At 41.2% G+C, this 27,222-nt stretch overlaps 1 protein-coding gene across 1 annotated transcript in view; it reads left to right on the forward strand.

Moving 5' to 3' along the window:
- AKAP6 (A-kinase anchoring protein 6) overlaps positions 1-27,222 on the forward strand; it is a 340,821-nt gene that overhangs the window by 39,242 nt on the left and 274,357 nt on the right. The window contains exons 3-4 of the mRNA XM_089691196.1: positions 11,581-11,832; positions 13,670-14,809. Of these exons, the coding sequence (XP_089547322.1) occupies positions 11,581-11,832; positions 13,670-14,809 (1,392 nt within the window). The remainder of the gene's footprint in view (positions 1-11,580; positions 11,833-13,669; positions 14,810-27,222) is intronic.

The following is a 27,222-nucleotide window of genomic DNA, read 5'->3' on the forward strand; positions in this document are numbered from 1 at the left end:
CCACATGAAACCCTTGCCTTCAGTAGTGGCTCCATTAGAAGCCAGGATTCTCACAATGGTCCGGTAAGATGTGGTACTAGCAGGGGCGGACTGACCATTTGGAAACTCGGGCACTGCCCGAGGGCCCGGGGTCAGTAGGGGGCCCCATGAGATGCCCCTGGTACCTTTTTCATAGGCTTTTTTGAGTTTGGGCAAGGACACGGGCCCCATGATCCCCTATTGCCCGGGGGCCCCATGAGTTGTCAGTCCGCCCCTGGGTACTAGTTAGAATTAACCAGTTAGAGAACACCAAGGCACTTCAACTTTGCATGCTCCCTAGGAAAGCGGTGGCAGAACAAGACCTAATCGGGGATGTGATTGCCCCCAAGGTGGGGGTTAGAAGTGGTTAGAAGTATCTTTTGAGGGGACCCTGACCTGATCTGGGGTTGAACATGAGATACCCAAAGGAGAGATCCCTCCTATCGGGAAGAAATATCAAATCACATCATCGCACATGGGAATTTCCTGCCATGCAAGTGATTGGGGCCGGGTGACATGACTAGTTGTTAAGGACTTGATGTTGTCTGCATGCGCCACCATCTTTAGCAATTAGCTGTCATGTCTAACAGCAGTAAGTAAGCTATATCACTTTTATGCATGATGGTTGACTCCCAACGAACAGGTAAATGTTCAAATATTCATCCGAATGCCTTAACAGCCAAGGTTTGGTCTGAACCTGTGTTTGGAGCAAACATTAAACTAACCCCTACTTGCTACTGCGTCTAATACACACTACGAGAAGCTCCTATTGCCTCTGATGCTGCCAATGATCTGGAAAACTGTCCAGGCAGCTCCTAATGAATGGCATACCCTCCAACTGCCTTACCATGTATCGACCTTGAACCTATGGATTATTATTATACAGGATTTATATAGCACCAACAGTTTGCTCAGCGCTTTACAATATAATGGGAGACAATACAGCAACAATACAGTTCAATACAAGAGGATTAGGAGGGCCCTGCTCCTTGGAGCTTACAATTTAAGAGGGAGATTATTATATACATTGCCATTGATGCAGACCCACATTTGAAGGACTGATAAATATACCCACTATTATCTGTCATTACATATCAGAATGGATTGATGGCTGGATTGAGTTATGAATGTCACCCATTTAAAGCTGCAGTAATCTTGTGAGGGACATAACTCTGCTTGACATTTCTTGCACTTATGGTTGAGATGTGGACAGTTGATAAGCTTGTTGATAAAGTTATGCCATTAATCACAGTAGAGTGACTGTCATGGTGTAGCCAGTATGTATACAATGGCACATCAATGCCTTTCTTGAGATACAACACAGTATAACAGCTTGCCTATGTATCTAGGGTGACTGTACTGGACTGCACTGGATGCTTACAGGATCTATTATATGCATGAAAAGAATGGAGCGTATCATACATAGAACTCTGGAAAGGAGCTGGATGTGTGTGGTATATATTAGCCCATTGCAAGGGGATAACTTTATGATGATATATTGCAAATTGATTAAATTCTATCACCAATGTGGATGACATAGGAGTGGTACATAATAAATTATCCCCGATCACCTGCAATATATGGAAATGTATAATGTACTATTTGGTTTTGTGTCTGGATCCGCAGGGGATCTAATTCACCCTGATGGAATACAGGGGGTTTATTTGCTGTTTTTGTTGGTCCAGGGGCAGACTGACAACTAATGGGGCCCCCTGTGTCCTCACCCACACTCAAACCACACCCAAAAAAGCCTGTGAAAGGTACCAGGGGCATCTCATGGGGCTCCCTACTGACCCCAGACCCTCGGGCAGTGCCGGAGCGCCGGAATGGTCAGTCCGCCCCTGGGTTGGTCTATATGCTGTTTTTTCAGTGTTATTTGGTCATACTTTTTTTAATGTATTTTTTATCTGTTATGTTATTACATTGAATTAAAAATATTTTTGACATTAGAATTGTGGGGATCAATATCTGGCAGTTAGAATTGATAATTATTCCTTTTTCATTTTGTCCAAATATGATGCAAGTGGAGTATTCAGTCAAAACCAGGTTATTATGTGTTTTGGATTTTCTGTTAAGACTCAGTACTTGCAACTCTTCCACATTAATTGGGAGATAGTAGATATATAAGATTTTGGACTTTGAGCAATTTGTTTTTGTGTTATTAAGCTGACTGTGTGCATTGAAACCTCTCACCGGGGAGGAGGGGCAGCATAAAACGTAAATACATCACTGGTTCCAATCTACATTGGGGCTGCCATTAACAATACATTTCATACCTTACTTTTAATCATAAAACAAAAACTCTAATTACTGTGTGTCTGACTTGCATGCAAATTGGATGAAACTGTTTATTTTGTTGCAGAATACAGACTTTTTCTTTTTGATCCAATACGTCTGCCCTGAGTTCAGAGACTGATTATTATTTGTAGGCTGACACATTGCTCAGCTGTCACTCTGCTCTGTAAAATGTGTTTCAGCAAGGGATGGGTTAAATCTCTATTTTTTTTCTGTAATGTGCTGGTGAAGTCTGCCAGTCTGCTGCACAGCTCGGGGTGACAGGGTCTCCTCTCCCTTTTTCCTCTCACATTCCCCTGGGTGAGAAATCAGCTCCTATTATTAGCCCTGGGAGGGGCGGTGGGAGGCTAGCCTCACACAAGACATGGCACAGAGTGAGGGGCTCCTTCTAGACACAGGCGAGGCTCCTGGTCCTGGGCGTGATTGACACACCAGGTGTGGAGGCATAGATGGTTGTCAGGTAGGAAATGCATGGCTTGTTTTCAGGTTCAAATTGATTTGTGCGAGCATCCGATAACCAGGGCGAAAGTCTCTGTAGTGTCCATAGTCTTCTACTGACCATGTGTGCCATCTGTTGTATGAATCAAGACAATATACACGGTGCGTACCCCTGTACTGTATGGATGTGCACTCTATTCTATGAATCAAGACAATGTACACGGTGCGTACCCCTGTACTGTATGGATGTGCACTCTATTCTATGAATCAAGACAATGTACACGGTGCGTACCCCTGTACTGTATGGATGTGCACTCTATTCTATGAATCAAGACAATGTACACCGTGCGTACCCCTGTACTGTGTGGATGTGCTCTCTATTCTATGAATCAAGACAATGCACACCATGCGTACGCCTGTACTGTATGGATGTGCACTATATTCTATGAATCAAGACAATGTACACGGTGCGTACCCCTGTACTGTATGGATTTGCACTCTGTTCTATGAATCAAGACAATGTATACCGTGTGTACCCCTGTACTGTATGGATGTGCACTCTATTCTATGAATCAAGACAATGTACACCGTGCGTACCCCTGTACTGTATGGATGTGCTCTCTATTCTATGAATCAAGACAATGTACACCGTGCGTACCTCTATACTCTATGAATGTGCCCTCTATTCTATGAATCAAGACAATGTACACCGTGCGTACCTCTATACTCTATGAATGTGCCCTCTATTGTATGAATCAAGATAATGTACACCGTGCGTACCCCCTGTACTGTATGGATGTGCACTCTATTCTATGAATCAAGACAATGTACACCGTGCGTACCCCTGTACTGTGTGGATGTGCTCTCTATTCTATGAATCAAGACAATGTACACCGTGCGTACGCCTGTACTGTATGGATGTGCACTATATTCTATGAATCAAGACAATGTACACGGTGCGTACCCCTGTACTGTATGGATTTGCACTCTGTTCTATGAATCAAGACAATGTATACCGTGTGTACCCCTGTACTGTATGGATGTGCACTCTATTCTATGAATCAAGACAATGTATACCATGTGTACCCCTGTACTGTATGGATGTGCACTCTATTCTATGAATCAAGACAATGTACAGAATGAATCAGATTTGTGCGACGGAAAGATTATATTATATGGATATGATGGAGAAGTATAATATAAAGTGGAAAAAATGGGAGGAATATAGAGAAAAAGTGAAATATATGATGATGATGTATACCCCTCGAAATAAAAGCTGAGTTTAGAAATGGTTTTAGAGAAGGGAAATGCTGAGTGGGGGGGGGGGGGTGGGGGGCGAGGGAGGGTAGGGGAAGGGGGATATAGATAAGTTATGTCAATAAGAAAATTTCCATTTGATGTTTTTTTTTTTTATAGAAACAGGTGTTTGTAATTTGTATTTGGAAGAAAATTAATAAATATTTATAATAAAAAAAGACAATGTATACCGTGTGTACCCCTGTACTGTATGGATGTGCACTCTATTCTATGAATCAAGACAATGTACACTGTGCGTACCTCTATACTCTATGAATGTGCCCTCTATTGTATGAAACAAGATAATGTACACCGTGCGTACCCCTGTACTGTATGGATACGCACTCTATTCTATGAATCAAGACAATATACACCATGCGTACCCCTGTACTGTATGGATACGCACTCTATTCTATGAATCAAGACAATGTACACCGTGCGTACCCCTGTACTGTGTGGATGTGCACTCTTTTGTATGAACCAAGAAAATGTACACCGTGCGTACCCCTGTACTGTATGGATGTGTCCTCTATGGTATGAATCAAAACAATATACACTGTACACTCTGTAATAAAATAAAAACACAGTGCCCTCTCTTATGCAATGAAAACAGTGTACATTGTGTAGACCCCTGTACAGTACATGGACCATTTGTGTGTACAGTGTACTCCTGTACTGTGTGCAGATATTCTCTGTTATAGAATTCAAATATTGTACATTAGATACATGGTACCCCTTGTAATACAATGAAAACTGTGGTCTGTGTGTCCTCTGATGTAGGTTGCAGATCAGTGTGCATTGTGTATATTCCTGTAAAGTACCCATGTGTCCTCTGTTGTAGGTTGCAGATCTGTGTACATTGTGTATATTCCTGCAAAGTACACGTGTGTCCTTTGTTGTAGGTTGCAGATCAGTGTGCATTGTGTATATTCCTGTACTGCACACGTGTGTCCTCTGATGTAGGTTGAAGATCTGTGTGCATTGTGTATATTCCTGTACTGCACACGTGTGTCCTCTGATGTAGGTTGAAGATCTGTGTGCATTGTGTATATTCCTGTACTGCACACGTGTGTCCTCTGATGTAGGTTGAAGATCTGTGTACATTGTGTATATTCCTGTACTGCACACGTGTGTCCTCTGATGTAGGTTGAAGATCTGTGTGCATTGTGTATATTCCTGTACCGCACACGTGTGTCCTCTGTTGTAGGTGGCAGATCTGTGTGCATTGTGTATATTCCTGTACTGCACACGTGTGTCCTCTGATGTAGTTTGCAGATCTGTGTGCATTGTGTATATTCCTGTACTACACACGTGTGTCCTCTGTTGTAGGTGGCAGATCAGTGTGCATTGTGTATATTCCTGTACTACACACGTGTGTCCTATGTTGTAGGTGGCAGATCAGTGTGCATTGTGTATATTCCTGTACTGCACACGTGTGTCCTATGTTGTAGGTGGCAGATCAGTGTGCATTGTGTATATTCCTGTACTGCACACGTGTGTCCTCTGATGTAGGTTGCAGATCTGTGTGCATTGTGTATATTCCTGTAAAGTACACGTGTCCTCTGTTGTAGTCTCCATTGTTCCTGTAAAGTCACATAGGGTAGTACAGTGTATATAAAGATGTTTTAGGAAATGAACACTCACATGTACATCTCCAAGTTTTATTGAAAGCAAGCCCTGTATACAGATCCTGTGCGATTATAAATGTGAATGAAATGTGTTTTGTCTGCAGTTTGGGCTGTAAATAGAAGTGTGCAGTTTGTTGTTAGGACGGGTCCTCGGGAGCACATAATGCAGCTCAGTATGTTTGGGAAATTTAGAAGCAAATGTCCCGACAGCTGAGAGTATAATGGCAGCTGTCCTCTTGTGTCATGGAGTCAGGGACACGCACAGACATAGCCGGGGCCTGCCCAAAGCCGTGCTTTCCTATTCCAGCCTACAGCCCACATGGTCAGCCTTGGACAGAACTTTACAGAACAAATGACAAGCTCTCAGGATCAGAAACGCATTTGTTACATATGCTACATTTTATCTTGAGTGGTGTGGGCTATGTGTTAGGAAATAACAGAGCGCATTAGTATGGATCAGCATCCCTAGTAAGAAGATTGCTTTGTTCACACAACTCTGCATCAAAATATTTCTGGCATCCAGGGACAAATGAGGTTTGAATTGCTAATTATTGTTTGTATTCCTTGTGTATTGTATTATGTTTGTGTTTGTTTTCATCATTTATTATAATATGTTATTTTAAGATATTTTTATATCTTTATTTTATTTTAGACCAATTCAATAAGTGCAACAATAAGAGCACAGTTACTATAATGCAACTGCTGTAAAAAGCAGCTGTCAGAAGGCATCTTCCATTGATATGGCTACAGCGGATTTCATTCTGATTGGTTGCTATGGGTTAAGCCTAGCACACGATTAGAAAATAATAAAATGCAATCATATAAAAATGCCGCTTTCGAAGTGATTGTACAATAGTCTGATCATTAGTACACAGCTTTCGAGAGCCGGTCACAACAGTTCATCCAAAATTATCTGAAGGGACAAACATGAACATTTTTCTCATATGATGCCAGATCGTACAAATTTTTTGTTTAATCAGTACAGTTTGGTCCAAAAATACAATACAAATACAATACATTACATCACTTCCAAAGTTGTATTCTGTCGTATGAGAATTTTCGTAAGTTGAGTAACCTCTTAATTTTCAATATGGAGACTAGTATGCAAAACAAAAAAAAAAATGGACAATTATTCGTCCGATATTCTCATCATGTGTACAAGGCTTTAGAGTAGTTAAACTGAAATCCATTGATCTCTGTTTAATAATAATAGCACATTGTAGTGAGCAGTGGTGTACAGTAACCCGTAGCAAGCAATTACCCCACACAACAGTGTTGTATTTCTTTTTGACTATCTTATAAAAAAATTAGAAACTCCACTGAGCGATTTTTATTACTATAATGCATTTAACAGTGTTATGATGTAACCATTTGCAACCACTAAATTGTTTGCTGTAATGAGATATACTCAGGTAGGTGAATGGAGATTTCTGATTTGCTGACAGGAGGTATTACAGGTGAAACTCAAAAAATTAGAATATCATTAAAAAGATCATTTATTTCAGTAATGCAACTTAAAAGGTGAAACTAATATATGAGATAGACTCATTACATGCAAAGCAAGATAACTCAAGCCGTGATTTGTCATAATTGTGATGATTATGGCTTACAGCTCATGAAAACCCCAAATATACAATCTCAGAAAATTAGAATATTGTGAAAAGGTGCAATATTCTCGGCTCAAAGTGTCCCACTCTAATCAGCGAATTAAGCCATAACACCTGCAAAGGGTTCCTGAGCCTTTAAATGGTCTCTCAGTCTGGTTCAGTAGGAATCACAATCATGGGAAAGACTGCTGACCTGACAGTTGTGCAGAAAACCATCATTGACACCCTCCATAAGGAGGGAAAGCCTCAAAAGGTAATTGCAAAAGAAGTTGGATGTTCCCAAAGTGCTGTATCAAAGCACATTAATAGAAAGTTATGTGGAAGGGAAAAGTGTGGAAGAAAAAGGTGCACAAGCAGCAGGGATGACCGCAGCCTGGAGAGGATTGTCAGGAAAAGGCCATTCAAAAGTGTTGGGGACTTTCACAAGGAGTGGACTGAGGCTGGAGTCAGTGCATCAAGAGCCACCACACACAGACAGATACTGGACATGGGCTTCAAATGTCGTATTCCTCTTGTACAACAAACAATGTCAGAAGCGTCTTACCTGGGCTAAAGAAAAACAGACCTGGTCTGTTGCTCAGTGGACCAAAGTCCTCTTTTCTGATGAGAGCAACTTTTTCATCTCATTTGGAAACCAAGGACCCAGAGTATGGAGGAAGAATGGAGAGGCACACACTGCAAGATGCTTGAAGTCCAGTGTGAATTTTCCACAGTCTGTGTTGATTTGGGGAGCCATGTCATCTGCTGGTGGAGGTCCACTGTGCTTCATTAAGTCCAGGGTCAACGCAGCCGTCTACTAGGAGATTTTGGAGCACTTCCTGCTTCCTTCCGCAGAGGAGCTTTATGGGGATGCTGACTTCCAGAAGGACTTGGCATCTGCCCACACTGCCAAAAGCACCAAAACCTGGTTCAATGACCATGGGATTACTGTGCTTGATTGGTCAGCAAACTCGCCTGACCTGAACCCCATAGAGAATCTATGGGTCATTGTCAAGAGAAAGATGAGATACATGAGACCGAACAATGCAGAAGAGCTGAAGGGCGCTATTGAAGCATCCTGGTCTTCCATAACACCTCAGCAGTGCCACAGGCTGATAGCTTCCATGCCACGCCGCATTGAGGCAGTAATTGCTGCAAAAGGGGCCCAAACCAAGCACTGAGTACATATGCATGCTTATACTTTTCAGATGTCAGATATTGTTCTATGTGCAATCCTTGTTTTATTGATTGCATGTAATATACAAATTTTCTGAGATTGTGGATTTGGGGTTTTCATGAGCTGTAAGCGATAATCCATCACAATTATGACAAATCACGGCTTGAACTATCTTGCTTTGCATGTAATGAGTCTATCTCATATATTAGTTTCACCTTTAAAGTTGCATAACTGAAATAAATGAACGTTTGCACAATATTCAAATTTTTCGAGTGTCACCTGTAGTAGAGATAGCTAAAATGATTGGTACATTACCTATTACATACAAATCTGGTATTTGTATATTTTTGCTTACTTTCATAATTGAATGTATGTATGTATATTGGTTCATATATATATATATATATATATATATATATATATATATATATATATATATATATATATTGTGACAGTGTAGCGATCTGTCACCCTGGATTCTCAACAAGGCAGGTTGAGGGGCTCCAGGGTAAGTGTTTGATACGGAGGAAAGTGGCTTTTCACTTTCCTCCTTTGTTTGTAAGGTCTGTTTTGGGATCTGGAGCCTGGAGATTTCAAAGAGATCTGGGAGGGATGAAATCTCCAATCCTGGTACCAGGTTTTGGGAATGGCCAGGGGACTGATTGCACAGGTGTGTGCAGGCCTTTTCATAGAGTCAGGACCAGGGTTCTGGGCTCCACCCCGGCAGATAGGAGTCAGGAGGGCTCCACTTGGAAGACAGGAGGTCACTGCCTGGAAGTCAGGTGGGCTTCACCTAGGAGAGGTGGAAGCCAAAAGCAGCAAGGGGCTGCTAGAGGTCAGCGGTGTGCTAGAGGCCAGCGGTGTGCAAGTGCCATAGTTTGGGAAGAAGTCTGCAGGAGACAGACAGCAAGCTGAGTATAAGCCAGGAGGCTGAACCGTTGTTTTGTGGATGATCGATACCCCTGTGTGGGAAACTTCTGTTGTGAACTTTCATTTAAATAAAAGTGGGCTAAAAAGGCCCTTAAAAAGAAGCGAGTTGCTGTGTGCGTTTAAAAGCTCTACCACTTTGAAGCGAGTTCCCACAATATATATATATATATATATATATATATATACACATACACACACATACAGTGAGGGACAGAAGTATTTGAACACCCTGTGATTTTGCACGTTCTCCCACTTAGAAATCATGGAGGGGTCTGAAATTCATATTGTAGGTGCATTTCCACTCTGAGAGACTGAATTAAAAAAAAATTCAGGAAATCACATTGTATGATTTTTAAGGAATTTATTTGTCTTGCACTGCTGAACATAAGTATTTGAACACCTAAGAAACAGCAAGAATTCTGGCTTTCAAAGACCTGTTACTGTGCCTTTAAAAAGTCCACCTCTACTCCACTCATTAATCTAACTTAGTAGCACCTGTCTGAGCTCTTTAAAGACACCTGTCCACCCCACAGTCAGACACCAACTACTACCATGGGCAAGACCAAAGAGCTGTCAAAAGACACCAGAGACAAAATTGTAGACCTCCACAAGGCTGGAAAGGGCTATGAGGCAATTGCCAAGCAGCTTGGTGAAAATAGATCAACTGTTGGAGCAATTGTTAGAAAATGGAAGAGGTTAAAGACGACTGTCAGTCTCCCTCGGACTGGGGCTCCATGCAAGATCTCCCCTCTTGGGGTATCACTGATGATAAGAAAGGTGAGGAACCAGCCCAGAACTACAAGGGAGGAGCTGGTCAATGACATGAAGAGAGCTAGGACCACAGTTTCAAAGGTCACTGTAGGTAGAACACTACGCCGTCATGGTTTCAAATCATGCATTGCACGGAAGGTTCCCCTGCTCAAGTCATCACATGTCCAGGCCCGTCTGAAGTTTGCCAATGACCATCTGGATGATCCAGAGGAGGCATGGGAGAAAGTCATGTGGTCAGATGAGACCAAAGTAGAACTTTTTGGTCTAAACTTCACTCGTCGTGTTTGGAGGAAAAAGAAGGATGAGTTGCATCCCAAGAACACCATCCCTACTGTGAAGCATGGGGGTGGTAACATCATGCTTTGGGGGTGCTTTTCTGTGAAGGGGACAGGACGACTGCACTGTATTAAGGAGAGGATGAATGGGGCCATTTATTGTGATATTGTTAGCAACAACCTCCTTCCCTCAATCAGAGCATTGAAAGTGGGTCATGGCTGGGTCTTCCAACATGACAACGACCCGAAGCACACAGCCAAGATAACCAAGGATTGGCTCCATAAGAAGCATATCAAGGTTCTGGAGTGGCCTAGCCAGTCTCCAGACCTAAATCCAATAGAACATCTGTGGAGGGAGCTGAAACTCTGTGTTGCTTAGCGACAGCCCCGAAACCTGACAGATCTAGAGATCTGTGTGGAGGAGTGGGCCAAAATCCCTGTTGCAGTGTGTGCTAACCTGGTCAAGAACTACAGGAAACGTTTGACCTCTGTAATTGCAAACAAAGGCTTCTGTACCAAATATTAACACTGATTTTCTCAGGTGTTCAAATACTTATGTTCAGCAGTGCACATGCAGCTTTGTGAAAGGTCCTGCTCCTGCAGCTTTCTGGGGCTTGTGATGTGCCCCAGAATGCTGTGGAGGAAAAGGGGGTTATCAAAACCAGGTACCCAGCCCCCAAAGAAAAAATATAAAGTGCCAAAAGCTAAAGGGGGGCATACAAGTGGAACTTCCCCTTTTTGGGTGAAGTTCTACTTTAATAAAGAATTTAATTTAATGCACTCTAATCTGAGAATTGATTAGACTGGGTAATTATGATCTTCTTCAGTGATTCACAGTCCACCATATATGTATGCAGATTAATTCTAAGTCTAATTCATGGAGAATCACAAGTATATAATTTGTGCCAACAGCGATTTTTGAATGTACAATATAATTCTTATTGGCAAGGGTGAATCAGCATGCATATGTTTATTAGTCCTAGAACTGCAATTCTCTGGAAAGGATCAGATTCCCACAATACAACCGCTCGAAAGAACAGGTCACTTATCTTCATATAATTCACATCACTGCTTTTTTCCATCATGCATGCCCATCAGCATCCTCTCTCTTCTTCTGTAGCTGGCCTGTTTTATAATGTAACATTGATTTCCTCTCTTTATGGCAGGAGATCTGTGAGGATATCTCAGATCACGTGGAACAAATCCATGCTTTGCTGGATACAGAGTTCTCCCTGAAGCTACTCTCTTATTCTGTCAATGTGATTGTGGACATACATACAGTGCAGCTCCTGTGGCATCAGCTTCGGGTGTCTGTGCTGGTCCTGAGAGAAAGGATACTACAAGGGCTGCAGGACAGCAACGGCAACTACACACGACAGACTGACATCCTGCAAGCATTCACCAAGGAGGACCAAGAGGTAAGAGACTCAAAAAAACTGATGTGTACGATGTGGGGCTACATTTATTACTAGACATGTGCACGCCAGAAATTTTCATTTTGTTTAATTTCTAATGCATTCGTTCATTGAAGAACTTCATTTCATCACATTCATTATGTTGAACTGATTCGTCTTCGAAATTGGTTTTGTATCTTCAGTATTCATTTTGTATATTGTTGGTCCACATGGATTCGAAAAATTTTGCATTTTTTTTTAAAGACTGCTATATATATATATATATATATATATATATTAGTTTTTGGTTTGGATATTTTGGGTGGATTCAATATTCATATATTGAAACTATTCGGAAGGATTCAATATTTTTGGATACAACAGAATAAATAATGCAAAATTTGGCTGCCCAAAATTTTTCAAACCTAAGAGATGCATTAGACTGTAGAGCTGAATTGACTAACAAATACAAGTTCAAATCATAAATTTACTTAAATCCGAATTATTGAACTGAAATTGAAATATTTAATTATTTGAAAATATGATTAATTTTCCCATGGGTCAAACTACTATCACACTAATGCGACGTAATCCAAATTAAACAAATGCGTTTTTTTATTTCGTTGTAACTTTTTTTGGATTTTTTGACATTTGTGTATTGCTTCCAGCCATCAATTTCATAGTATAGATTAGATTAAATAGTAAACATGTTACTGGTACTGTAGTCAGCCCCTCCAGTTTTTCTTTCCTTCAGTTTTTGTATATCTGTTCTAGTGGAATAGAGGGTGATGGGTATAAAGAACATGAGGGTAAAAGACTTTAAACTACACTTTTAGAGAAAAAAAATAAGTGTACCTTCACTCACTGGTGATATGAAAAATTGCCTAATAAAGGTGGTACTAAAGGGCAAAGTCAAAAATTACAAATATGATACAGTCTGTTACTACAATTACAAACCAGGCTTTATTTTCCTTGCCTCCCCAATATTTTTTTGCTTGTTGGTCCTGCTGCTATTTCTTAACTTCCATTAACAAACTAAGCTATAGGTAGGAGTTAGAGGGCTTCTGTAATTGATTAAAAAGTGTTAGCGGGAGTTCAGCTTTAACTTGTTAGTCACTTATGTAAAGTCAAGTAGATTCACTAGATCACCTAACACCTACCCTCTCCAGACAGTGCTGCTGTCCAAGGGTGATTCTATTGCCCCTTCGTAGATAGAGGGGCCACCCTAGGACTACTAATACAGCCACTGTATTTAAGTATTGTACGCTGAGTTATATTAAATTCTGTTTTGGGGTTTAATATTGCTTTAACTCTTTTAAAAGTGTTAGCTAGAGTTCAGCTTTAACTTGACAGCTGCTTATGTAAAGTCTTGTAATCTACTAGATCATCTAACACTTCCCTCTCCAGACAGTGCTGCTGTCTAAGGATGACTTTATTGCCCCTCGATAGATAGAGGAGCCAACCTAGGACTACCAATGCAGCTACCACATTTAAGGATTGGTAAGCTGCAATATATTAAATTCTGTTTTTGGGTTTAATATTGCTTTAACTCTAGCAGAATTGATCCATATGCTGAATAATTTCCAATTTTTATCATTACACAGATACTTCTGATGTCCATCCTGCTTATTTTCCTGTCCTACCTTATTTCCCAGTCCAAAGTGTTATGTTGAGAGGGGTTACTGCAAGCTGAACTGTAGTGCTTCTCTAATTCTCACATAAAAAGTATTCCAGCTCTGGGTAATTATATAGCAAAAGCTGCTGGCATTTGCAATAGTACTACAGGATGGCACTTCTGAAAAATGTATATATTTTAGAACATATTTAAACGTAGTTATTGAAATTGTACATTTTTTTACAGGATAGGCTGGATGCCCTGACAGAAGTGGATGGCTCAGGTCAGCTGACCATTCGATGCCCCCCAGATTACCTCTCATTGGACTGTGGGATCACTGCCTACGAACTGTCAGACTACAGTCCCAGGGAGGAGGACACCCCACCTCCCCCTGCTAAACCCCTGGAAGACTGGACATACAGTGCTATGCAGCAGGAGTTTCCAGATTTAGTTAAAGGCCCTGGTCTGCTAAGTGTGGTTTCTGACAAGGAAGCCCCACTAAATTCTGGAATGGAGAAAGAGTCAACACAACACCAGCTGGAAGAGACAGGGCAGCCGACTCTCAAGTCTTTCCTTTCCAGCGAGAGCACCACACCAAAAAGACCTCTACAGGAGGGCAGTGATCATGGTGGAGATTCTCCCACTCGGCCTTCTCTGCCAAAACGAGGACTGTTTCTGAATGATATGACAGATTGGGTGAAGTCAGACAGCCTAACTTCCGTTGATATGAACTTGTCCCTGCCAGTTTGCTCTACATCTCCCAACAAGCACTTCAGTCTTAGCGTGACAGCCACATATTCTGCTAATATTCCATCATCTCCTAAAAACCAAGTACCTGAAGAGGATGACACAGCACAGAATATAAGGGAAGTGCCCAGTCAAGTGCATCAGTGTCTTGATGGTAGAACATCCCCTACTAATTCTGCTAACTCCCACTGCAGCACACCAAATGAAAGTCAGCAAGACCAGCAGAATAATAGACTGCTGGACTCTCCTCCCCAGGAATTAGGGGAGGACCGTTGGTATGGGTCCGATGAATTCCTAGCTTTACCTTCACACTTGCACGAAACAGACCTTCTTGCCTTGAGCCTTGGTAGCCTTTCACAGTTGGTATCTCCTACACCTGGAGAGCCCCAGCCATCATTTCGAGATGTGGAAGATTGGGAGATCAGTTCAGGATCAGAGGTTGGACCTAGTTCACCCCGATGTCTCTCTCCCAGTACCCCAAGTGACATAACATCATATACCAACAGCAGTGAACGATCATCTCCACACTTTAGTGGGTCAGCAAGCACCGGAAGACAGAACAAAGCAGCACTTATACAGAGGTTGATGTGGGACATCCAGAGACAGGACAATGATCGACATGTGTGGGACAGAATCCAGGTGAGAGATTTGCCAGTGAAAAAGGTGTGAACTACAAATTCATGTGCTCCTTATATATATTAACCATTTATAACTGAATATTGTTAGCAATACTTTTGTGAATATAGGACTTTAATGTGGCTATTTATCAAATATCATGAAGTCCTAACTTTTGGAAACTTAAAATGGAACTCCTGCCAAAGCTTTCATTTGTTTTGTATAGAGTAAGGAAAGGGTTAGGATTCTTGTCAGGTTTTTGTTATCATTGTGTATGACCCTGTTAGGTGTTTGCATCACTTACTGTAACTATTGTCACAGTGATATTGAATATGATAGTAATTTCGGGGAATGTGAAATCTTTCCAAAAAGGTCGTAGACAGTAATGTAAATGTTAAGGAAAGTATGAAAACAAATATACATAAAAGGAACCAGTATTGATAGCAGTGTTGCAGCTTTTCACTGCTGTCCACATCTCCACTGCAGTGACTTCCTTTACTTAATCTGAAAATACTAGTTTCCTGGCTTCTACTTCCATACTTTGAGTCACTGGAACAAGTGTTCAGATCATACTTCCTCCAGTTCAGTGACTCAGAAAATACTTTAGACGCTTATTCAGTCTGAAAGCCAGGAAAATAAGATATTTATACTTACTGTATAATCTATTGAGGAATATGGGCATTCAGATACAACTGGGTTATGTTGCAGCCTACTAGAGATTTGGAAACTGGCAAACAGAAACATTGTTAAGCCTGCCCCCATATAATGCTTCTTTTACCCACCCCAAATTTTTTTGAATAACAGTATTAAGGGCAAGAGCGAAAAAAAAAAAAACAAACAAACCAAAAAAAAAATTGAGTCACTCAAGGGACTCCAAGAAATGGATTTTATGGCAAGTGCAAAAATCTTATTTTAATTCATGCTCATTGGACACAGGAATTCAGATACAGTTTGGGCACCCAAAAGTAGTTCAACTTAGAATGGGGAACAGCCACTGGAAGGTCCACAAAAAAGGAATAACATTGTCATTAATTCAGGACCACCTAATGAATCAGGTCTGAATCTCTGCCAGATGAGGTAAAGCCCTGTGCAAGGCAGGGAAACTGCCAATGATCTAGATGAGTCTATAGAGGTTCAACCTGATGTACAAGACTAGAACAGATGAGATTACTGCCCGAGGGGAAAGACCCCACCTGAAGGAAACCTGAACCAGCTGTCAAACCACAAATCCCACCAAAATAGTTGGAACAACTCAACTACTTGTTTAGGAAAGAACAGACCCACGACATGATGTGGTCAACAGAAAAAAAAACACTGGGGCAAAACATCCAAGAGAAAAGGAGGAAACATCTGACAAATCAGACCTGTAAGAAAAAGACTAATTAGTTTACATAGGAAGGTCCAAGTATTATACTCCTAACCCAATATGCTGGCCATACACAGATTGAATTTCACCTGGTTCTTGATGAACTGGCTGAAATCTGCTCAGTGGGTGGCCCTGTTAGCTTCCTCCCACCCTACATCCCTCAATTGAAAATGTGATGCCAAACAGCAGTTGAATCCAGTAAAGTGCAGGCACTGTTCAGATATTTTGACAGCTAGAGGGACTCAGGTCAGGGGTTTCCTGGTCCACAGAGACGATGTGAGAGTCTCACTCAGAACCTAGATTCTAGCAGTATAGGGTGGAGCTGAAAAGGACTGAGAACCAATGAGAAAGGGGAGACCATCCTGAAAAGGGATTCTCCTAATGCCTTACACTGAAGGAAAGGGATGAACTTTTTTAGTGAGGGTTTTAGCTGAACAGCCTCAACCTATCAGTGGCAGGAAGCTACCAATGATAGATACCATGAGGACCTATTTCACAAAACCTTGCAGGAGGTAGGCTCCTGAGAAGGGTGCTAAGTGCAAGGGTTTGAATAACTGACTGAATTGCAAGGCTTCAGAGATTTATTCCATCTGTTTCAGGAAACCGGCACGTATCCCAGTGGTGGAAGGATACCCATTTTGACATAGATTGACAGATTAAAGTCACCACCAATATAGGACAGAAGATACGAACAGCTAATTCAAATTGGTATTTAAGGAGGGATTCTATCTGTCTGTGATTGGAATTCCAAAAGGCGTGGCCACCCTCAACCAATCTAGTGGTCTTCCTATTAGGGTTGATCACTGGTATCCCTATAGTTGGAAAAGACCACAGATTAGGAAATTTCCATTTAAAGGGGAAAAGAACATCCACATTCTTAGGTTGGGCCTTGGATCCTCCAGGGTGCTTCCATACCATATAGACGATGTATAAGAAAGGTCTTTGCAGTCAGAGATGGTGACAGGGGCCACAGGGACAGCTTAATTTAGATGTTCAGGAGAGTCAAAGGCAGAGTCAAAGAATGCTTAAAGCTGCAGGGAAAGTATCCCAGTAGCCGAGTACAAACTGCTAAAAAAAAAATACTGAGTGGACTTAGAGATCACTGTGGAAGACTCCAGTGATGATGGCCATAATACAAGATGGGTCTAGGGATCCAGATTACGCACATTGCTTCCTGCTGTGGAAACCAGGTAAATGCCCTTAAAACTACTAGGGAAGTATGGGCTGAGGTCAGTTTTGGCAGTTAGACTAACCTCTCTGAGTCTTAGTCAAGACATGTTGCTTCCTTGCAGTAGTAGGGCAGCTAGGCCCAATGTGAGGCAAGGCCTCAAGTACTCACAAACCCAAGCAGCTGGTGCTGAGGATTATAGGTGGCCAGAGGCGACCAGATCATTGTAGGAAACAGACCTGAGCTTTAGGAGCAGAAACAGAAGCAGGATGGCTGAATAGTGGGAAATGCTCCACTAAGTGGAAGACATCAGTGCTCAGTTCTAAACTTTACCCCGGTAAAACCATCAGTGGCAGGGAAGTTAAAATAGTTTCCCCTGCTTCAGCCCAAATTGCCTTACTCACAAAGTAAGTCTAAAGAAACAAGGTCATACCCGGGGCTGTGCTATGGCTTTGGACCTGGAAAGTGTCACACAGCTAACAAACAAAGTGCACTGAGGTCTGGAACACCGAGTATGGCCAACAAAACTAGTGCTGAGGAAACACCAATCCAGATAGCTAATCTGTATATATCTTGCGAGCCAAATAGTATGTGGCAAATAGCCACCTTGTGGCACAACTCGGGACAAAAATATATGTCCTTGATATTACTGGATCGCAAACACCCAACACATAACTACCACTGTGTACACAAATTATTTCATCATCTTGTGTTGCGCTCCTTATTAAATTATAGTGACAAAGTGAATATTATATTTCATAATGTTACCTGAACATAAATAATCATAAATTCATATATAGAATAATAACTTATAAAAAAGTATAATATTAATCCGTATTCGTGATTAAATAATAAATAATGATTAATTGTGAATCATAATTTAGTGAAAAAATATAAAAATTACCGTGAATAAATACTCATAAAATAAATAAATTAATTTTTAGTGCAAAAGCATAGTCCCATTAATCATAAAAATATATATAAAGTGACTCTGTGTCCTAAAAATCTTGAATCCGTGACGGATTGTGAATCCGTGATAAAATATTTGTGAATCCTCCAATTAGTGCAGATGTAAGCTCACCTCCTGATATGCCTGCAATTAGGCTATATACACTTTTGGTCCACCTCCTTTGGGACCTGCTTGTTAGAATTTTCTCCTCTTTAAATTACGGAGCAGGAATATCCTTTAGAGCTGATTATCCTCTCTGGGGTTAATCACTCCTCACAGTGATACAGACCCCTATACTCTCCTCTCCATGCGTTTCCAACATGTGGCTCATCAGACCATGTGACTTGCACATGGTCTGATGAGCCACATGTTGGAAACGCATGGAGAGGAGAGTATAGGGGTCTGTATCACTGTGAGGAGTGATTAACCCCAGAGAGGATAATCAGCTCTAAAGGATATTCCTGCTCCGTAATTTAAAGAGGAGAAAATTCTAACAAGCAGGTCCCAAAGGAGGTGGACCAAAAGTGTATATAGCCTAATTGCAGGCATATCAGGAGGTGAGCTTACATCTGCACTAATTGGAGGATTCACAAATATTTTTATCACGGATTCACAATCAGTCACGGATTCAAGATTTTTAGGACACAGAGTCACTTTATATATATTTTTATGATTAATGGGACTATGCTTTTGCACTAAAAATTAATTTATTTATTTTATGAGTATTTATTCACGGTAATTTTTATATTTTTTCACTAAATTATGATTCACAATTAATCATTATTTATTATTTAATCACGAATATGGATTAATATTATACTTTTTTATAAGTTATTATTCTATATATGAATTTATGATTATTTATGTTCAGGTAACATTATGAAATATAATATTCACTTTGTCACTATAATTTAATAAGGAGCGCAACACAAGATGATGAACCAATCCAGATAGCTGCCATATAAGGACCAGCTCAAACAGCAGTATAGCAAAGAAACTTGATTTGAATCACAAAGGAAACACTCCAGGAAGAAAATATAAAACTAGCAAGAAGAAAATAGAATTTTTCTTAGCAAATCAGAGGAAAAGGTGTCCAATCTCATAGGACACCAGAAAAAAACTAAGGAGTGCTGAGTAGAGAAGAGGTTATGGGAGGGTGGCTTACAATTTTTCTGTTTTTGTTGAAACATCCTGTGGGCAGCAGTAAAACCCAGCTGTATCTGAGTTCTTGTGTCCTTCAACGAATGACAAAGAAGTAGTATTTTCAGTAGGTAAGGTGGACATTGGCAGCCTCCATCCTTTCTCAGTACAGATTTCCTTTAAGGGACTTTTCCCACATGCAAGGTAATTAAGAGTCATCTGAAATAATCATCTGGGTTAGTAAGGATGAACATAAAAATATGAAGATAATAGATAACATTAGTGGACTGGACAATGTCTGAAAAGGACTCGAAAGAAGACATCATCGTGGGAAATCTTTTATGAGGCAGTGTAAAATATTGTAACTCGTCACAGCCAATCGCATAATAGATTATGGCCACTGTTCTGCTTATTTAATACATAGTACAGCATATCCAGGATATTTCTTAGACCCAAAATATAAATAGCTTATATTGGACTGCCTGTTTTCAAAAGACAGAATGATAACAACAGGAGAACAATTTTTGTGTCTATATTTTATATACCTAGTAATTTTTTCCAAACCAGTTCAATGTTTTGAAAATATCCTTTTAGTAATTGCTAAGAACAGTGCTAGTTCTGGTACAGCATTATGCAGTGGGGTACCTGCCCCAGAACTATTGCTATTTCTAGGAGTCAGGAAATGGGTCTTCAGAACTACATAGGAGCATTGAGGTTACTGCTGGCTGACTCTTCTAAGCTGTGCTAATCTTTATTATTATTATATAGTATTTATATAGCGCCAAAAGGTTTGCTCAGCGCTGTACATTATAGTCGGGGACAGAACATGAGACAATACAGTAACAAAACAGTACACGAGGGGTTCGAGGGCCCTGGTCTTTCGGGCTTACAATCTAGGAGATTCTGGGGCAGACAGTCCAGTGTTTAATTCTGTAAGCCTACTCTCTTCCTGAACTAGTACTGCTTGCAGGAGTTTACACTGGCTGCCTTCAGTACTGGATGGGAGTCTCAGCTGTTACAGGCAACAGCCATTGCATACAAACAGCACAGCCATTGTACAGGTTCTATTTCAGCACATACATCAATATGTACTTAGCAAGGGTGGCAGCAAGGGAGGTTGATGAAAATTGACAAACATAGTTAGGCATACTTACTAAGACAAAGTACTGGAGCCCACATCAAACCATTCATAAGTAATCTTTCACTTATTTTATTACAAGAAGCTAAAATCCTACAGTTTCCTATGGATTACTCTTGTTATTTCCTTTCTAAAAAGCATTGAAGCTACATTTTGTTCTGCCCATTCAGAGGAATGTCTTTTCGCACTTAACTATTCTTACATTCAGGCCCATATAGATCTATATGTGTGTAGAGGTGCATTTGTTTGTAGCATTAGGTAGGTGCTTTGTCATGCTTCAACATACTTTAAAAAAAAAATTATGGAAGTAAGTTGCTTAATAGGTGAATGCCAGCGTCCCACACCAAAGGAACACCACACCAAAATTGTATGGCATTTTCCCAGCATTTACAAATGCATGTAACCCATTAAAATTAAATTCTTAATCCAATATTATTGACAATGCAGTAAAAACGTATTATATAAAATACAAAATGTTGGCTGACAATGTCCATACTGTATATATATATATCACTATAATAAATCTCTGTTGTCTCACTGTTAGAAATTCTGTATAAAGCCCTACAGAACAGACAGTACACAGTCCACATGCATTTCATAACTTTCTGGTAAACCACTAAGTAATAGTGCTATGACATGAAAAGTTTTTATTTTTTCTCCTACATTTCTCATGCGTTCGTTTTGTAGGGTTATATACAGAATTTCTAACACCCACCAATCCAATATAATGTATTGTTGAGAATTTTTATCAGGGAAATGCAGAATTGGGATCCTCCAGATGCATTTCAGATTTCTTCCTCAGAGAAGAGAGACTGTATTCACTCCACCAAATACAGCTGCCAGGATTCAAAATGCCGTGGGTGTGCAATCTGCTGCAGATATTAATGTATGCTTAACAACACCACAAATGCAGATCACAACCACAGTGTGTTTGCCTGAACTGGATCACATGGTACCACACTACCATGTGATCAGGTGCAGTGAATTTTTGAAACGTAGCGCACACATTACTTTTGGTGCGATCCAGTGCAATTTCAGAATGGGCCAAGAATCGCACTGCACTGAAATGCACAGGGATCAAACATGAATACGGACCATGTTCCTGTACGATTCAGGTGTGAAACAATGCTTTTTCTTCCAACTGCAACATTCTGGTAGGTGTATGAAAGGGCTAACATGTTGAAATACTGATATATACTCATACAGCATAATGTTTTACCTTTGCAAATATCTCAAATAGGATGACACTGCAGTATAAAAATAGTACATTCTGCAACAATGTCATCAAGGATGTTCTGCAGTGTGACAATTTGTTTAATATCAATGACTTTGAATGCTTTTTTGTGTTTTGGAAGAAGTTGTAACATTTTTGTTCGATGGTCAAATACAACAATGATGGTAATAAGATCATCTAAAGGTTGGAATTCAGTTATAAAGTCTGTGGCTTTAGGGAACTTAGGAATCAGGCATAACAAACCCCAAACTGGTATTTTTATTGCAATTGCCCATGTAACAAGAACCCTTGGCATTTTATAGTGTTTACTCAGGTTGGGCTGCCAAAAGTATTATGGCCTCTGGTCTCTTGTGCTACACACTCCAAAATGTCCTACTAATACACTGTAAGTAAAGCGGTAGTAAATTCATATTTACAAAAACCACTGACAGGCAGTGTTTTTATAAAAGAAGAGACCCTAATAGTCTCTTATGTCATAAATGCCCTCCTCCGGTAATGTGATCTTAGCTGTGCATGCCTAGCTCAGATCACATTTACGGTCCCCACTGTGTGCTGTTGCAATGTGACTCCCATGGTTATGCGTGAGAGTGATATCACTGTGGCCTGGCCATTTCATCTGGCCAAAAATATGGAAGCTGGCAGGAAGACTGGGTGAAGATCAAGTGCATGGGAACAGGGGGATCAATGACAGCGCAGCACTGGAAGGCTCTGTTTGCAGGTACACTATATTGCCAAAAGAATTGGGCCCGCCCTCCAAATCATTGGATTCAGGTGTTCCAATCACCTCCATGGCCACATGTGTATACAATCAAGCCCCTAGGCATGCAGACTGTTTCTACAAACATTTGTGAAAGAATGGGATGCTCTTAGGAGCTCAGTGAATTCAAGCTTGGTACCGTGATAGGTTGCCACCTGTGAAAGAAGTCCCTCCGTGAAATTTCCTTGCTACTAATATTCCACGCTCAACTGTCAGTGGTATTATAACAAAGTGGAAGCAATTGGGAGCAACAGCAACTCAGCCACCAAGTGATAGGCCACGTAAAATGACAGAGCGAGGTCAGCGTATGCTGAAGCGCACGGTGTGCAGAAGTCGCCAACTGTCTGCAGAGACAGTATCTAAAGACCTCCAAACTTCATGTGGCCTTCAGATTAGCACAACAACAGTGCGTAGAGATCATCTTGGAATGGGTTTCCATGGCTGAGCAGCTGCATCCAAGCCTTACATCACCAAGTACAATGCAAAGTCTTGGATGCAGTGGTGTAAAGCACGCCGCCACTGGACTCTAGAGCAGTGGGGACGTGTTCTCTGGAGTGACGAATCATGCTTCTCTGTCTGGCAATCCGATGGATGTGTCTGGGTGTGGCGGTTGCCAGGAGAACAGTTGACTGCATTGTGCCAAGTGTGAAGTTTGGTGGAGAGGGGATTAAGGTGTGGGGTTGTTTTTCAGGGGTTGGGATTGGCCCCTTAGTTCCAGTGAAAGGAACTCTTAAGGCATCAGCATACAAAGACACTTTGGACAATTTCCTGCTCCCAACTTTGTGGGAACAGTTTGGGGATGGTCCCTTCCTGTTCCAACATGACTGTGCACCAGTGCACAAAGCAAGGTCCATAAAGACATGGATGAACGAGTTTTGGGTGGAGGAACTTGACTGGCCTGCACAGAGTCCTGACCTCAACCCGATAGAACACCTTTGGGATGAATTAGAGCAGAAAATGCGAGTCAGGCCTTCTCATCCGACATCAGAGCCTGACCTCACAAATGTGCTTCTGGAAGAATGGTCAAACCTTCCCATAGACACCCTCCTAAACCTTGTGAACAGCCTTCCCAGAAGAGTTGAAGCTGTTACAGCTGCAAAGGGTGGGCCAACTCAATATTGAACCCAACAGACTAAGACTGGGATGCCATTAAAGTTCATGTGCGTGTAAAGGCAGGCCGACCAATACTTTTGGCAATGTAGTGTACGTCTGTCATAATGGGTTAGTATGTGGTGCGTACTGGTACATTATTACTTAAAGCTACAGGAGGGTACTTTAACTATTTCAAATTAACTTTACTAGCACTTAGGAGTCCCCTATAGAAAAGCAAATCTTTACTTTTTGTTTTCAGGTCCACTTTAAATATTCTCTTGTTGTGATTAGTAAATGTTAAACTTGGATAGGCCACAGTTTCCAAAGGTTATTGCTTTTCTCCCAAGCCACTCTAGTAGCCAACATATTATAAGTCTGTTCCTCTGCACCATGTTTTCTAGAGAGGAAAGCAGGAGGATGTTGCAATTATTTTGGTCCAGATTATAAAGGGTTGCTTAAACATTTTTTTTAGCTATATGAAAAATGAGAAAAACAGTGGCACCCTCAGCTCTGAGAATGCACAGATCAGTGGCTGCAGCTGCTGATTGTAAAAAAGTTTCCATGTCCCTTTAGCAGAAATCAATCAAATGACTGAAATCTGGCCAAATTTTAATCAGTGTATGACCATCTTTAGGTATTGTTGAAGCATTCACCTAATCAGGTATTTAGAGTACCATATTTAGAGGGATAACAAATGTGGGATACAATTAAATATTGACAGAAAACTTTTATCAAAAACATTTTCTTTCTGTTAGATATTGGACTTTTTCTGATAATGGTTCTCCCTTACTGTCTCTGTTGGGGAGCCTAGATTTTGTACCAGGAGCACAACTCTGGAACTAAATGTGTTAAAGCCGAATTTCAGGCAAACAGGTCAATACACAGATGAAATTCTTATAAGAGAGCTGTTACTTGCCAAAAGATTTGTATTTCAGACCATCTAGTTGTGAGATTTACACATCAGTCACACAGCACTGAATGGGGGACCTGACTTTTCTTTGCTACAATTAAAGGGTAACTCCACTTTCGTAGGAAACAAATTACCAAAAAAAAAAAAAATTATATCGTATACAATTGTGACACAAGTCATATTGTAATTGAATGTTTTTAAATATTGCTCCTCTTCAATCTGCAGCACTGTAATTTCCTGAAAAATGCAATACAATATGGCTACCCAGGGGCGGACTGACCACTCGGGCACTGCCCGAGGGCCCGGGGGTCAATAGGGGGCCCCATGAAATGCCTCTGGTACCTTTCATTGGCTTTTTCGGGTGTGGGTGAGGACAAAGGGGCCCCATGATCCCCTATTGCCTGGGGGCCCCATGAGTTGTCAGTCCGCCCTTGTGGCTACCCACAGGCATTGTGCACACAAATGGTGTACAGAATGCCCCCCAGATACGTCATTTCCTGCTTGTGTGATTGGCTTATTGATTTTCCCAGAAGTCTGCACTAAGATACAAGTTCGATTTTTGAGCATCTCCCAGAACAAAAATGTCATTTTTGGTGAGATACTTGAGAAATCTTGTCTAAGGACCAGTTCACACTACATGCATTTCAGTTGCCTTTTTTCTGTGTCCAAAATGCACAGAAAGTAAGTTATATGGTTGTCAATGTCATCATTCACATCAGTGCTCGCAGTTCCAGTGCGTTCCGGTTGCAGAAAAAAAAAATAGAACAGGCTGCATTTTTTCCTGCACAGAACTGTACTGGAATGTGGTAAAACACATCAAAAATGCACCGGAACGAGCATGTCCCTATTTATATTGCAGAAGAAGAGGGGAAAAATGAATTGTAATGCATAACAAAAACGCACTGGAAAGCGTAAAAAATGCACCAGAACGCGCCAAAAATTCACCAAAAATACATAAAAACCTTGCACCCAGAAATGCATCCAGAACGTATCTAAACTGCGTTTCTATAGTGTGAACCAGCCCTTAGGCTAGGTTCACATATGTGCGGGTGGTGCGGCTGCGGATCCACATAAAAATCCACCTGCACAGACTAATGCGGACTCGCGGGCGGGTGCCATTAGTTCTAATAGCACGGCGCCCACACTGGAAAACGCAACCGTACTGGGAACTGAAGTTCTAGTGCGGGCTGCGTTTTCAGAAGTGCAGAGACTTCTTCCCTGCGTGTCATAGGTCACGGGAGTCCATTCAAATGAATGGGCTCTCGTGCCCATGCAAAACGCGGCCCGCACTGCCGCATGTATGTGAAACGGGGGTTAAAGGATGCAGTATTCCTCATTAGAGACCTGCAGGTGCAGCAGCTGGTAGATAATTATGAAGTCCCTCCCATACAGATTCACTCTGCACATTGACACAGACCAACAAACAGCTATTTCTTCAAAATAACAAAAAGTAGGAATCTGCAACAAAGTTTCGTAAAATCCTTTCAATATACTTTGATCACCAAGGGGAATATTTTCCCTCAACAAAAGTGGAGTTCTCTTTAAGTAATACAATAAGGTCTTGTGCTTGTCCTCAGCCTGTGATTGTGCAGAAAAGGCGAAGCAGCAGATGAGTACATTTCCGTGTCACCCTGTTCTCTTCTCCGATCTGTATATACATTGGGGTTGATTTACTAAAACTGAAGAGTGCACAATCTGGTGCAGCTGTGCATGGTAGCCAATCAGCTTCTAACTTCAGCTTGTTCAATTAACCGCATGCCGCCGAGCCACTGTAGATATACGGCGGCAGGGCGGCACTCGCAGGCAAAACCATGTTTTAAAACGTGTGTTTTGTAAACAAATAGGGGGCGTGCGCGAGGCGCGCCGCCGCCCTATCTGTCCCGCTGATCACCGCCGCAGATGTGAGTCGCCGGGTCACAGCCGTTCCTTAGCGGTTGTTTCCCGGCGATCGGCGGCAAACAGTGACAGACAGCACAGCTGCAGTAGCTGTGCTGTCTGTCACTTCCCTGTCAGCTCGAGGATGAGCTGATCGAGAGAACAATTTCTCTTTCTCAATCAGCCTTGTCCTGTCCAATACACCCCCCCCCGCCCCCTAGTAAAACACTCCCCTCACTCCTATAACCCTTCCCTGCAAAATAAAGTTAACCCCTTCCTCCCCATTGCCATTAGTACAGTGTCAGTGTTTTTTTTTTTGCACTGATCACTGTATTAGTGTTTTTGGGGATGTCAGTGAGCCCAAGTCAGTACCCCCCAATGTCAGAATGTCCACCGCAGTCCCGCCATAAGTCGCTGGTCGCTGCCATAAGTCCCTGATCGCCGCCATAATTCGCTGATTGCCGCCATTATTAGTATAAAAAAAACCCCCTAAAAATCCCAGTATCTTTCCCGCCATTTGTAAACGCTATAACTTTCACGTAAACCAATTAATTTACACGTACTGGTTTTTTTTTTTACCAAAAACATGTAGCAGAATGCATTTTGGCCTAAATTTATAACCAACTTTGAGTTTACTATATATTTTTTATAGATAAAAGTAAAAAATATTGTTTTTCTTCAAAAGTTTTGGCCTTTTTTTGTTTATAGCATGAAAAATAAAAAGCACACAGGTGATCAAATTACACCGAAAGAAAGCTCTATTTGTGTGAAAAAAAGGACGTGAATTTCGTTTGGGTGCAGCATTGCA

The sequence above is a fragment of the Staurois parvus genome, unplaced genomic scaffold, assembly GCF_062004578.1.
Source record: "Staurois parvus isolate SC_StPar_1 unplaced genomic scaffold, SC_StPar_1.0 ptg000553l, whole genome shotgun sequence".
Lineage (NCBI taxonomy): Eukaryota > Metazoa > Chordata > Amphibia > Anura > Ranidae > Staurois > Staurois parvus.